Genomic DNA, 13,647 nt, shown 5'->3' with positions numbered 1-13,647 from the left:
CACCTCAGCCCCCAGTGCTTAAACACCCTGAAAGACCAGGCCACTTTTTACACTTCTGACCTACACTACTTTCACCGTTTTTTGCTCGGTCATGCAACTTACCACCCAAATGAATTTTACCTCCTTTTCTTCTCACTAATAGAGCTTTCATTTGGTGGTATTTCATTGCTGCTGACATTTTTACTTTTTTTGTTATTAATCGAAATTTAACGATTTTTTTGCAAAAAAATGACATTTTTCACTTTCAGTTGTAAAATTTTGCAAAAAAAACGAGATCCATATAGAAATTTTGCTCTAAATTTATTGTTCTACATGTCTTTGATAAAAAAAAAATGTTTGGGTAAAAAAAAAAATGGTTTGGGTAAAAGTTATAGCGTTTACAAACTATGGTACAAAAATGTGAATTTCCGCTTTTTGAAGCAGCTCTGACTTTCTGAGCACCTGTCATGTTTCCTGAGGTTCTACAATGGCCAGACAGTACAAACACCCCACAAATGACCCCATTTCGGAAAGTACACACCCTAAGGTATTCGCTGATGGGCATAGTGAGTTCATAGAACTTTTTATTTTTTGTCACAAGTTAGCGGAAAATGATGATTTTTTTTTTTTTTTCTTTTCTTACAAAGTCTCATATTCCACTAACTTGTGACAAAAAATAAAAACTTCTATGAACTCACTATGCCTATCACGAAATACCTTGGGGTGTCTTCTTTCCAAAATGGGGTCACTTGTGGGGTGGTTATACTGCCCTGGCATTCTAGGGGCCCAAATGTGTGGTAAGGAGTTTGAAATCAAATTCTGTAAAAAATGACCTGTGAAATCCGAAAGGTGCTCTTTGGAATATGGGCCCCTTTGCCCACCTAGGCTGCAAAAAAGTGTCACACATCTGGTATCTCTGTATTCAGGAGAAGTTGAGGAATGTGTTTTGGGGTGTCTTTTTACATATACCCATGCTGGGTGAGATAAATATCTTGGTCAAATGCCAACTTTGTATAAAAAAATGGGAAAAGTTGTCTTTTGCCAAGATATTTCTCTCACCCAGCATGGGTATATGTAAAATGACACCCCAAAACACATTCCCCAACTTCTCCTGAGTACGGAGATACCAGATATGTGACACTTTTTTGCAGCCTAGGTGGGCAAAGGGGCCCATATTCCAAAGAGCACCTTTCGGATTTCACAGGTCATTTTTTACAGAATTTGATTTCAAACTCCTTACCACACATTTGGGCCCCTAGAATGCCAGGGCAGTATAACAACCCCACAAGTGACCCCATTTTGGAAAGAAGAGACCCCAAGGTATTCGCTGATGGGCATAGTGAGTTCATGGATGTTTTTATTTTTTGTCACAAGTTAGTGGAATATGAGACTTTGTATGAAAAAAAAAAAAAAAAAAATCAGCATTTTCCACTAACTTGTGACAAAAAATAAAAAATTCTAGGAACTCGCCATGCCCCTCACGGAATACCTTGGGGTGTCTTCTTTCCAAAATGGGGTCACTTGTGGGGTAGTTATACTGCCCTGGCATTTTCCAGGGGCCCTAATGTGTGGTAAGTAGGTAAATGACCTGTGAAATCCTAAAGGTGCTCTTTGGAATATGGGCCCCTTTGCCCACCTAGACTGCAAAAAAGTGTCACACATGTGGTATCGCCGTATTCAGGAGAAGGTGGGGAATGTGTTTTGTGGTGTCATTTTACATATACCCTTGCTGGGTGAGAGAAATATCTTGGCAAAAGACAACTTTTCCCATTTTTTTATACAAAGTTGGCATTTGACCAAGATATTTATCTCACCCAGCATGGGTATATGTAAAATGACACCCCAAAACACATTCCCCAACTTCTCCTGAGTACGGCGATACCAGATGTGTGACACTTTTTTGCAGCCTAGATGCGCAAAGGTGCCCAAATTCCTTTTAGGAGGGCATTTTTAGACATTTGGATACCAGACTTCTTCTCACGCTTTGGGGCCCCTAGAATGCCAGGGCAGTATAAATACCCCACATGTGACCCCATTTTGGAAAGAAGACACCCCAAGGTATTCAATGAGGGGCATGGCGAGTTCATAGAATTTTTTTTTTTTTGGCACAAGTTAGCGGAAATTGATATTTTTTATTTTTTTCTGACAAAGTCTCCCGTTCCGCTAACTTGGGACAAAAATTTAAATCTTTCATGGACTCAATATGCCCCTCACGGAATACCTGGGGGTGTCTTCTTTCCGAAATGGGGTCACATGTGGGGTATTTATACTGCCCTGGCATTCTAGGGGCCCTAAAGCGTGAGAAGAAGTCTGGAATATAAATGTCTAAAAAATTTTACGCATTTGGATTCCGTGAGGGGTATGGTGAGTTCATGTGTGATTTTATTTTTTGACACAAGTTAGTGGAATATGAGACTTTGTAAGAAAAAAAAATAATTCCGCTAACTTGGGCCAAAAAAATGTCTGAATGGAGCATGACAGGGGGGGTGATCAATGACAGGGGGGGTGATCAATGACAGGGGGGGTGATCAATGACAGTGGGGGTGATCAATGACAGGGGGGTGATCAGGGAGTCTATATGGGGTGATAACCACAGTCATTGATCACGCCCGTGTAAGGCTTCATTCAGACGTCCGTATGCGTTTTGCGGATCCGATCCATCTATCAGTGCATCCGTAAAAATCATGCGGATGTCTGAATGGAGCTTTACAGGGGGGTAATCAATGACAGGGGGGGTAATCAATGACAGGGGGGTGATCAGGGAGTCTATATGAGGTGATCACCACAGTCATTGATCACGCCCCTGTAAGGCTTCATTCAGACGTCCGGATGCGTTTTGCGGATCCGATCCATCTATCAGTGGATCCGTAAAAATCATGCGGATGTCTGAATGGAGCTTTACAGGGGGGTAATCAATGACAGGGGGGTAATCAATGACAGGGGGGTGATCACCACAGTCATTGATCATGCCCCTGTAAGGCTTCATTCAGACGTCCGGATGCGTTTTGCGGATCCGATCCATCTATCAGTGGATCCGTAAAAATCATGAGGACGTCTGAATGGAGCTTTACAGGGGGGTAATCAATGACAGGGGGGTGATCACCACAGTCATTGATCATGCCCCTGTAAGGCTTCATTCAGACGTCCGGATGCGTTTTGCGGATCCGATCCATCTATCAGTGCATCCGTAAAAATCATGCGGACATCTGAATGGAGCTTTACAGGGGGGTGATCAATGACAGGGGGGTAATCAATGACAGGGGGGTGATCAGGGAGTCTATATGGGGTGATCACCACAGTCATTGATCACTCCCCTGTAAGGCTTCATTCAGACGTCCGGATGCGTTTTGCGGATCCGATCCATCTATCAGTGCATCCGTAAAAATCATGCGGACATCTGAATGGAGCTTTACAGGGGGTGATCAGGGAGTCTATATGGGGTGATCACCACAGTCATTGATCATGCCCCTGTAAGGCTTCATTCAGACGTCCGGATTCGTTTTGCGGATCCGATCCATTTATCAGTGCATCCGTAAAAATCATGCGGACATCTGAATGGAGCTTTACAGGGGGGTGATCAATGACAGGGGGGTAATCAATGACAGGGGGGTGATCAGGGAGTCTATATGGGGTGATCACCACAGTCATTGATCATGCCCCTGTAAGGCTTCATTTAGACGTCCGGATACGTTTTGCGGATCCGATCCATCTATCAGTGCATCCGTAAAAATCATGCGGACATCTGAATGGAGCTTTACAGGGGGGTGATCAGGGAGTCTATATGGGGTGATCACCACAGTCATTGATCATGCCCCTGTAAGGCTTCATTCAGACGTCCGGATGCGTTTTGCGGATCCGATCCATCTATCAGTGGATCTGTAAAAATCATGCGGACGTCTGAATGGAGCTTTACAGGGGGGTGATAAATGACAGGGGGGTAATCAATGACAGGGGGGTGATCAGGGAGTCTATATGGGGTGATCACCACAGTCATTGATCACACCCCTGTAAGGCTTCATTCAGACGTCCGGATGCGTTTTGCGGATCCGATCCATCTATCAGTGGATCCGTAAAAATCATGCGGACGTCTGAATGGAGCTTTACAGGGGGTTGATCAATGACAGGGGGGTAATCAATGACAGGGGGGTGATCAGGGAGTCTATATGGGGTGATCAGGGGTGATCAGGGGCTAATAAGGGGTTAATAAGTGACGGGGGGGTGTAGTGTAGTGTAGTGGTGCTTGGTGGGACTTTACTGAGCTACCTGTGTCCTCTGGTGGTCGATCCAAACAAAGGGGACCACCAGAGGACCAGGTAGCAGGTATATTAGACGCTGTTATCAAAACAGCGTCTAATATACCTGTTAGGGGTTAAAAAATACACATCTCCAGCCTGCCAGCGAACGATCGCCGCTGGCAGGCTGGAGATCAAATCTCTTACCTTCCGTTCCTGTGAGCGCGCGCGCCTGTGTGCGCGCGTTCACAGGAAGTCTCGCGAGATGACGCATATATGCGTGACTGTGCGCAGGGCTGCCACCTCTGGAACGCGATCCTGCGTTAGGCGGTCCGGAGGTGGTTAAAATGTATTTTACTTATGAATACACTCGATTATTTCCTGCTCACACAGCAGCAAGACACTACCAGATGATTGAATATGGGGGTCCCTGCAGCAACTTTGAGAAGGTAGGTCCTGGAGAAAAGAGGATACTGGCTAGCTTTCCTCTATACCTAGAAGTCATCTCAGTTATATGATTGTGTCTATAATCAAGTTTTTATATGGACATAGGGTGGTTGAGGTGCTGTACATTGAATATATGTATGTAGCGCAGTAAGTCTACTTTATGTGTTAGGTGCCACTTGTGCAGGGGGTGGGAAACTAGGTGCCCATCTTCCTTAGGGGCCCACCGGGGGATTCATCTGTACTCCTGTGTGCCAGTCCAAACCTGGGCTGACGTTATAGTTGCTATTACTGCAGCATGTAATGGATATCGCTAGAGATGTGGTTGGTATATTTTACACTAGACATATGAGGATATTGACAGGATAGGGACATTGTAAAATAGGAACTTTATTGATGTTTGTGTGGGGTGCAAATGTTTGGTGTGACTTATTTGACATGGTGATCCAGACAGATTACTCATGTTGTCAATGAATAGCACAAAGGGGTTAATAAATGTACAAGCCCTCATCTTCACAATATTTTTCTGATAAACAAAAGACATCCATATGTGACAATCAGAGACAAGTATGCTGTCCTATTGATAAGTGAACGGGTGATTGATAACATACCCAGAAGTCCATGTTACCCTCCGCCCCCTGGGACAAGTACAGGTAAAACAGAGAGAGATAAAAAAAATTCTTTCCTCATGCATGCCATCAGCACTTCCTCCACTACCACCCCTCCTTCAGGTTGGGTGAGATCACAGCCAGCTGAAGGGGGAGGGCTACTTTAAATCTTAAAAAAACTGTATTATTTCTGCGCAAACTATCAAATATAAACGGTTTATATTTGATAGTTTGCACATAAACAATACTGTTTTTCATATTGCAATTATCTTAGTCAGTTGCGGTACCAACACTTTCTTGCAGCACTATTAGTCCACATTGCAAAATAGTGCCAGTGATCACAATTTTTCTTGATCTTGTATCTTACTTTAAATCTTCTCGGGCTGGGTAGCAGCTACAGATGAGCAGCTTAAAGCTTGGTCTTCTTTCAAAGCTGACTATCTAAGCTTTTAAACAAGACCAAGATAACAGTGCTAGGTGAGAAACAGAAGATATACATTTATTAAAAATAAGGTCAGTAGTGAAAGCTGGAGGTATAAACAGCTTTCACTGCGACACATTTCTAAGGATGGTAACTTGCAATGTATCAGAGCTAGTGCTATCTTGGTCTTATTTGAAATATTTTGAACATTTCCATTATTCCTAGAAGCTCATCTGTCTCACTGCAACTCCCACGCTCTCCCAACTTTAGGAGAAGTCCAACAGAGGACCCAACAGTTGCAGAGAGAATGGAGCCTCTAGGAGTAATGGCAACACCCATGTTGGTTTTTGAGGCTCATTTGCACATTTAAATTTTTTTTTTTTCTCAGCAACTGTGTTGTAAGTGTATTTTTACATAAATAATGAATTACTGATCGTTTCTGTCCCCTTTAATTCTTTCTCATTTCATATCACCGTTTATATTCTGTGTAATTATAGTTAGGTAACATACAGTACAGACCAAAAGTTTGGACACACCTTCTCATTCCAAGAGTTTTCTTTATTTTCATGACTATGAAGGCATCAAAACTATGAATTAACACATGTGGTATTATATACATAAACAAGTGTGAAGCAACTGAAAATATGTCATATTCTAGGTTCTTCAAAGTAGCCACCTTTTGCTTTGATTACTGCTTTGCACACTCTTGGCATGCTCTTGATGAGCTTCAAGAGGTAGTCCCCTGAAATGGTCTTCCAACAGTCTTGAAGGAGTTCCCAGAGATGCTTAGCACTTGTTGGCCCTTTTGCCTTCACTCTGCGGTCCAGCTCACCCCAAACCATCTCGATTGGGTTCAGGTCCGGTGACTGTGGAGGCCAGGTCATCTGGCGCAGCACCCCATCACTCTCCTTCATGGTCAAAAAGCTCTTACTTTCAAAGTTTTCCCAATTTTTCGGCTGACTGACTGACCTTCAGTTCTTAAAATAATGATGGCCACTCGTTTTTCTTTACTTAGCTGCGTTTTTATTGCCATAATACAAATTCTAACAGTCTATTCAGTGGGACTATCAGCTGTGTATCCACCTGACTTCTCCTCAACGCAACTGATAGTCCCAACCCCATTTATAAGGCAAGAAATCCCACTTATTAAACCTGACAGGGCACACCTGTGAAGTGAAAACCATTTCAGGGGACTACCTCTTGAAGCTCATCAAGAGAATGCCAAGAGTGTGCAAAGCAGCAATCTAAGCAAAAGGTGGCTACTTTGAAGAACCTAGAATATGACATATTTTCAGTTGTTTCACACTTGTTTGTTATGTATATAATTCCACATGTGTTAATTCATAGTTTTGATGCCTTCAGTGTGAATCTACAATTTTCATAGTCATGAAAATAAAGAAAACTCTTTGAATGAGAAGGTGTGTCCAAACTTTTGGTCTGTACTGTACATAAATCCTTCCAACCCAAAGCCAAATTCCTCAGTGGTTATATTAGAGAGATGCCAATGCTGCACACTGGAAGAGCTAAATGGCTCAACCCTGGTTTGCACAGACAATTGAGGGGCACTCCATTGAGGAACTTCATCCAGGTAGGATGAACACTGTTTCTTTCCTGTAACATCCTGGGTTGTCGCTCATATGCTGCAACATGGCAGCTGGGGTCCCACCCCGCATTGTATGTTTAGGCCAGTGATGATTATTTATTTTTACTACTCTATATGTGATTTTTCTGTTTTACCATATACAGTATTTAATCACAATTAGTAAATATATTTATTCACTTAGCCTAGGTAAGCTTATTTATTCTCAAATCTTTTGAATTCATGTTTAAAAACAGCAATTTAAGCACATACAGCATGAACATGGGACCAACACGGATACATGCAGCTGCCAAGGGCACATGCAATAGGTCAGCCAGTTTCATAGGTACAAATCTGCTGACAGATTACCTTTAAAAAAATTTGGAAAAAAATTCCAAGGAGAAATGGGGACAACAGTAAGTGGTGAATATAAACTTTAGAGTGAAAAACAGTTTATGCGACAACCCCTTTATAACCACTTGATTAAATAACTGTGCAAAATGTTTTCATAGCTTTAGCACCCTTTTGGCTAAGCTATCCTTATTTTCAGCTAAGTTATACTCAAACGGGTTTTCCAAGATTTAAATACTGATCAGTGGGGGTCCGAGACCCGGGACCCATGCTGATCAGCTGTTTGAGAAGGCAGTCCCTAGGCCGACTGACGACATGTTCACCAGTCACATGGCTAGGGGCAGCTCAGCCCCATACAATGTACGGTGCTGTGCTTGATGAGCAGAGAGAAGGTTGTGGCGCCCTTGAGAGCACCATTGTTCCTGGGTATTGAAACCCCACCTAATAGATACTGATGACCTATCCAGACTATAGGTCATCAGTATTTAAAGCCCGGAAAACTATATTAATGGTATCTTTCAATACTGACTTTAGATAAAAATAAAATGAAGTTACATATAGTGCAAATATGCACATCCCCTATTTACTTCCATAGCCAGAATCCAGCCCTTATTATTGTCAAGTGTGTCCTTTCTCATTTCCTAGTATCAATGTATATACAGCATATTATACAACCATTCTTATATTATATCAAAGGCTTCTGTAGGTTCATGGCCATAAGTTGTGGTTTGTGGCAAGAGAAATAATTACATAAATGTATCTGTTTGCACCTTCGGATAATGTTGCTGGTTTACGTGCAGTAAGATCTGTGGCCGTTGCTTTTCTGATACATTGAGTGCTATAAAAAGAAATCCTTATGCACTTTTATTTTTTAATCCAATCCCGTTAGAGTAATTCAATCTCCACCCATTGATTTATACCCAAACTACCAATTTTCCTTACTTTTCTTTTCCCTTCCTAATATCTTTATCTTCCAACTACCAATTTTCATTAATGGCTACTGTGTGTCAAATTCATCCTTTATCCAACATCTGGTGCTCGCTTGATCTAATTTGTAAGCATAGTGCCTTCCAAATCTTGAATGTAACTTGCTTTAAATGAAATGGCCGAACGATCAGTGTAATTAATGCCACTAAAATGGGGCATATGTCAATTCTTAATTTTTCTAAGATGCTTTTAAGTTTAAAGTTGTCAATTTTAGGATAAGATTTTTTTTTTTATTGACTTATTTTCTCTTTGTCGTTAGGGTTATCTACCTACTATATCCTATTAGCGATAACAAAGTTTACAGTGCAATTAAAACAAAAACAGATAAAAACAGATAAAGTCCATAGTTGTACTGTTTCAAATCCTTTAACCAAAAATTTCAGACAACATCCTAATACACAGGGAAACCTACACTGATTTGAAATTGATAGCCTATTATGAGGCTACCAATGTACTCATCCCAGAAAAAAAAATCAGCATACCATATTAAATTTAAGTACATAAGGTTTGATAAATAACTTACCCTGTCATTAAGGTAGTAAGAAAGGTGATGTCCATCCACTTTTATCCACCTTTTCTGAAACATTCGACTACTGATTAAAATAAAAATATAACATTGTCACCAACCAATGTATATTGAAATGTTACAGTCACTACCATACAATATCTTTGCTTATCATATCTCTTTCATGTCTATTAGAGATGAGCGAATCGAAGTTCACTAAGTGGAATTCGATCCGAATTTCAGGAAAAATTCGGTTTGCACCGAATCTGAATTTCCTCACTCTTCCTGGCAACTAATCAAATTTTTTCCTAAAATGGCTGTTGCACATGTCAGGACATGGAGCTCTGGGAAGGCGGGATCACCCATAATGCTATGCATGCAGCCAATCAGCAGCCAGCCCTGTGATGTTACAGCCATATAAATAGCCTCAGCCATCTTGGATTCTGCCATTTTCCAGTGTACTTAGTGCAAGGAGAGATGTCAGCAGGCGCTAGGGACAGTGCTAAAAAAGACTTAATTGTGCTAAAAAAAAAGATGTACAAGTTCAGGGCAAGATTATTCAAGGTGTAGGGAAAGGATGGGAGGAATCATTCCACAGCATTTATGTAGAACAGGGTTAAGTAGGGGAGGTTACAGCCTGGGTAATAGGTAAAATCTGGGGATGGGGATCCAAATTGCCATTATACAGCTCTGTAATTCCAGCAAACCATTCCTGTTATTGGGGTGCAAGTGTTACTTGATACAGCCATTAAAGGGAACCTGTCACCTGGATTTTGGGTATAGAGCTGAGGAGATGGGTTGCTAGATGGCCACTAGCACATCCGCAATATCCAGTCCCCATAGCTCTGTGTGCTTTTATTGTGTAAGAAAAAAAACGATTTGATACATATGCAAATTAACCTGAGATGAGTTAGAGCTTGAAAATATGACTCTTCTCTGGTCACACAAGCAAGATATGACTCTTTTATGTTAATTTGCATAAAAGGCGGGAAGTACAAAAATGCATAATACTTATTGAATTCGTCTGCAAATGAAATTAAAAGTGTAATTTATATGTTTAGGGTAACACAATGAACATGTAGAAACGCTCAGTGAGGGTAGCATAGTAGAGGCGACAGGTTCCCTTTAACAGGGTTTATTACAAGGAAATATTTTTACATCCTATTTGCCGTTCAGTGGTGCAGTTATATGTTCTAAAGCCTTTTGTGGTGTAATAGTGGTAAAAGAAAAATAAATTTACCATTCAGAAGTGCAGTTATATGTTCTAAAGCCCTTTTTGGCGTGTATTAGTGGCAAAAATATATATATATATTTGCCATTCTGCGGATATGTTCTAAAGCCCTTTTTGGCATGCATTAGTGGGAAAAAGAAAAAGGACTTATTAGCCGTTGTGTGTTGAAGTGAGATAATTATAGCCCTTTTCTGGTGTGTATTAATGACAGAAAAAAAAATATTTGCCTTCAGAGGTGAAGTTCCATTGTACTACAGTCATTTACAGGGTGTATTAAAAAGATAGATACGTACATCCTATTAGCCGTTCTTTAGTGAATTGTGATTGTTATATTTTTTTTGGGGGGTCTATTAATAGGAAAAAGAATACAGGAAAATTGATGGGTGATTATAGACTTTCTTCTGTATGAACCGAATTTTGGCGATTAGCCATTCATTGGTGACATTTTTTTGTGAAACAGCATTTATGGGGAAAATTGATGGGTGATTGTAGAATTTCTTCTGTATGAACCAAATTACATTGATTAACAATTTATTTGCTGAAATTTTCTTGTGAAACAGCCTTTATGGGGAAAATTGATGGGTGATTGTAGACTTTCTTCTGTATGAACTGAATTACGTCGATTAGCCATTCAGTGGTGAAATGTGTTTGTGATACAGCCTTTTTTGGGAAATTGGTCGGTAGCTTTAACTAAGGCCATATGTCCTTTATGCCCCACTGGGTAAATGTGGTTCCTGCCCAGCCACACCAGCAACTTGGCCAGGTGACACCGCTTCTGCCTCCACGTTGTCACGCTGTTGGCCCTGTGACAATGTCCGCCTCTACCTCCTCATCCTCCACTGTGTCATCAGCCTGAACTGGAGGAAGAGGAGAAGGAGGAGGAGGACATTGGAGCACAAGCAATGTGTAGCAAAATAGGTGGTTTTTAGCCACAGGTGACAAAAAAGGAGGAGCAGGAGCAGCCAGAGAAGCTACAGGGCGATGAGGAAGACGAGTCAGAGGACCCAGACACACCGTGGCAGTATGCAGTGGAGATGGAAGCAGGGAGTCCCTCAGAGTCACTTGCAGAAATGGCCCGATGCATGCTCACTTGCTTGCGTAGTGACAGCTGAATTGTCACTATTCGGTAGAGGGTTGACTTCTGGATCTCCACCTTGTTGGACCCTTGCTACTGGTCCAAAATAGGGCTTTTTTTACACCTTCTGAGAGGGAGGACAAACTGAACTACTGTAGAGACATCCTATGTAGTCAGTTGGGCACTGCCTATCTGCACCATCGTCCATCTTCTCGCAGGTCTGACCGGGGGGGCAGGCTAGATCATCCATGGGGCCACATCAACACTTTGACAAAAGAGACCGGTTTCTTCTAGCTAAATGCCTCAGTTACTATTCTGATGCTGTCACCCGCCTGATGCCACACATCTGATGCCAAGTGCTCATTCTTTCCCCCACCATCTTCAGCTGGTAATGGTATTGCCACCGACCTTCCCACTCTGTCACCTTGCCACTGTGTGGTTTCATGATGCTGCTGTCACCTCCACACTATGTCACCTTGCCACTCTGTGGTATCCTGATGCTGCTTCCACCTCCACACTGTCATTGTGCCACTCTGTGGCCTCCTGATGCTGCCGCCATCTCCACACTCTGTCATTGTGCCACACTGTGGCCTCCTGATGCTGCCGCAACCTCCAGACTCTGTCATTGGGCCACTCTGTGGTCTCCTCATGCTGCTTCCACCTCACCACTATGTCATAGGGCAACTCTGTGGACTGTTCCCACCCTCCCCACTTCATGACTGGGCCACTATTTTGCCTTTCGGCCTGGCTGACATCATTTATTTGACCCTTCTTCTGATCTGTTAGAAGGAAGGAAATATGAGACGCACAAGGATGCTGTCTATGTAACAGCTGTAAGGCCTGCATGACATGGTCCCTATTTTGCATCAGAATTGGCTTATGATTTGGTAGCCAAAAGCAGGAGTGGGTACAAAACACAGAAGACAAGCAAATATTCTATTCACATGTCATATCTGCTTTGGATCCACTCCTGTTTCTTTGGCATTAGCAATACTGATGGATTGCTGACCGAATGAAGGTGGATGCTCAACAGACAGGATCCGTTTTTTGCGGGGGTTATTGTTCTGAACTTCTGATGGATCAGAGTAATGGCAAGAAAATCTGTGACATCAACACAAACTTTCTGTTGACACCCTCTCCACTCTGTTGGGGGGCTCTACTTATATAAGCGTTTAATAGAACAGGTTCTGTAGACATCTATGTGGAATTAGCTGATGACGGTGTAAAAGGAGTGCCCTTCTTATTGGCGCTAACATCGACCTGTAAGGCTGAGTTCATACTTGAGTTATTTGGTGAGTTTTGGCCCTGTGACTGCCAAAATAAGTGATGTGCGCAGTGGTTCCTGGCAACGCCTGTAATCTGCATGTCATACTGACTCACAGTAGTATTTCACTACCACAGCAGACTCCCTATGCGTGTTACTGCAAGGCACAGTGTTCTATACACTATAAAGGCTCTCTGCAGCCAGGAAATAGCAGTTTAACGCGATTTGCAGCAAATAAATTCGGATCAAACCCAATTTTTTGAAAAATTCGGCAAACCGGCCGAATCAAATTTTTGAAAACCTTCGCTCATCTATAAAGTCTATATATCCACTAAGTGAGTATCCCACAAAAAATAATACTTTGCAATGAATATTGCATTTTAAATAAAGTATGACTGCAATATATAAGCAATAAAAAAAAATATTGTTTTTTAATGCATTGTACATTTTCCTCTCTGTAGCACCCCTGCTGCTTCCCGTATAGCTATACCCCTGTTCTGTAAAAATCTGCAGGCAGCACTAACAGGAAAGGGAATGGCGAGGTTGACACAGAGCATACTAATACTAGAGTAAAGCAGTGTCCTCTGTTTTCCTCCTCCTTCAGCAGCTCTCTTGCCTTCGCTGTTATGTCCTTTTCTTCCACTTGCTCTCCTGTCCTCTACCCCCCACAACATTGCTTTCCTGCCACCCAGCTGTTCTGGCCCCCCTTGTAGCTGTTGGTCTCACTGCAGCTGTTGAATGGGTCACTCCGCTGCTCTTCAAGGATGGGACAGGGGCTTATTGGCCCTTATGCACCTATGATTGCATCCATATATGTTATGAATAAGCAAATTAATGCATCAATGTATGAAACATGTGTATGATAGTATCCATGTATGTGGTGAATAATATGTGATAAGACAGGTGCACTCTGTGGTCTTACTAAACCCTCAAACTGATAATTGAGAGATTAGGCAACATATCCTATTCTG

The 13,647-nt window shown here is 42.0% G+C and overlaps 1 protein-coding gene across 1 annotated transcript in view; it reads right to left on the bottom strand.

Annotated features, from left to right (window-relative positions):
* Window positions 1–13,647, bottom strand: part of ARAP2 (ArfGAP with RhoGAP domain, ankyrin repeat and PH domain 2) — a 703,001-nt gene that overhangs the window by 578,755 nt on the left and 110,599 nt on the right. Inside the window, exon 7 of the mRNA XM_040419005.1 lies at window positions 9,125–9,194. Within this exon, the coding sequence (XP_040274939.1) occupies window positions 9,125–9,194 (70 nt within the window). The remainder of the gene's footprint in view (window positions 1–9,124; window positions 9,195–13,647) is intronic.

The sequence above is a fragment of the Bufo bufo genome, chromosome 2 (genome assembly GCF_905171765.1).
Source record: "Bufo bufo chromosome 2, aBufBuf1.1, whole genome shotgun sequence".
NCBI classification, from domain to species: domain Eukaryota; kingdom Metazoa; phylum Chordata; class Amphibia; order Anura; family Bufonidae; genus Bufo; species Bufo bufo.
This window is presented reverse-complemented; position numbering and strand designations above follow the sequence as displayed.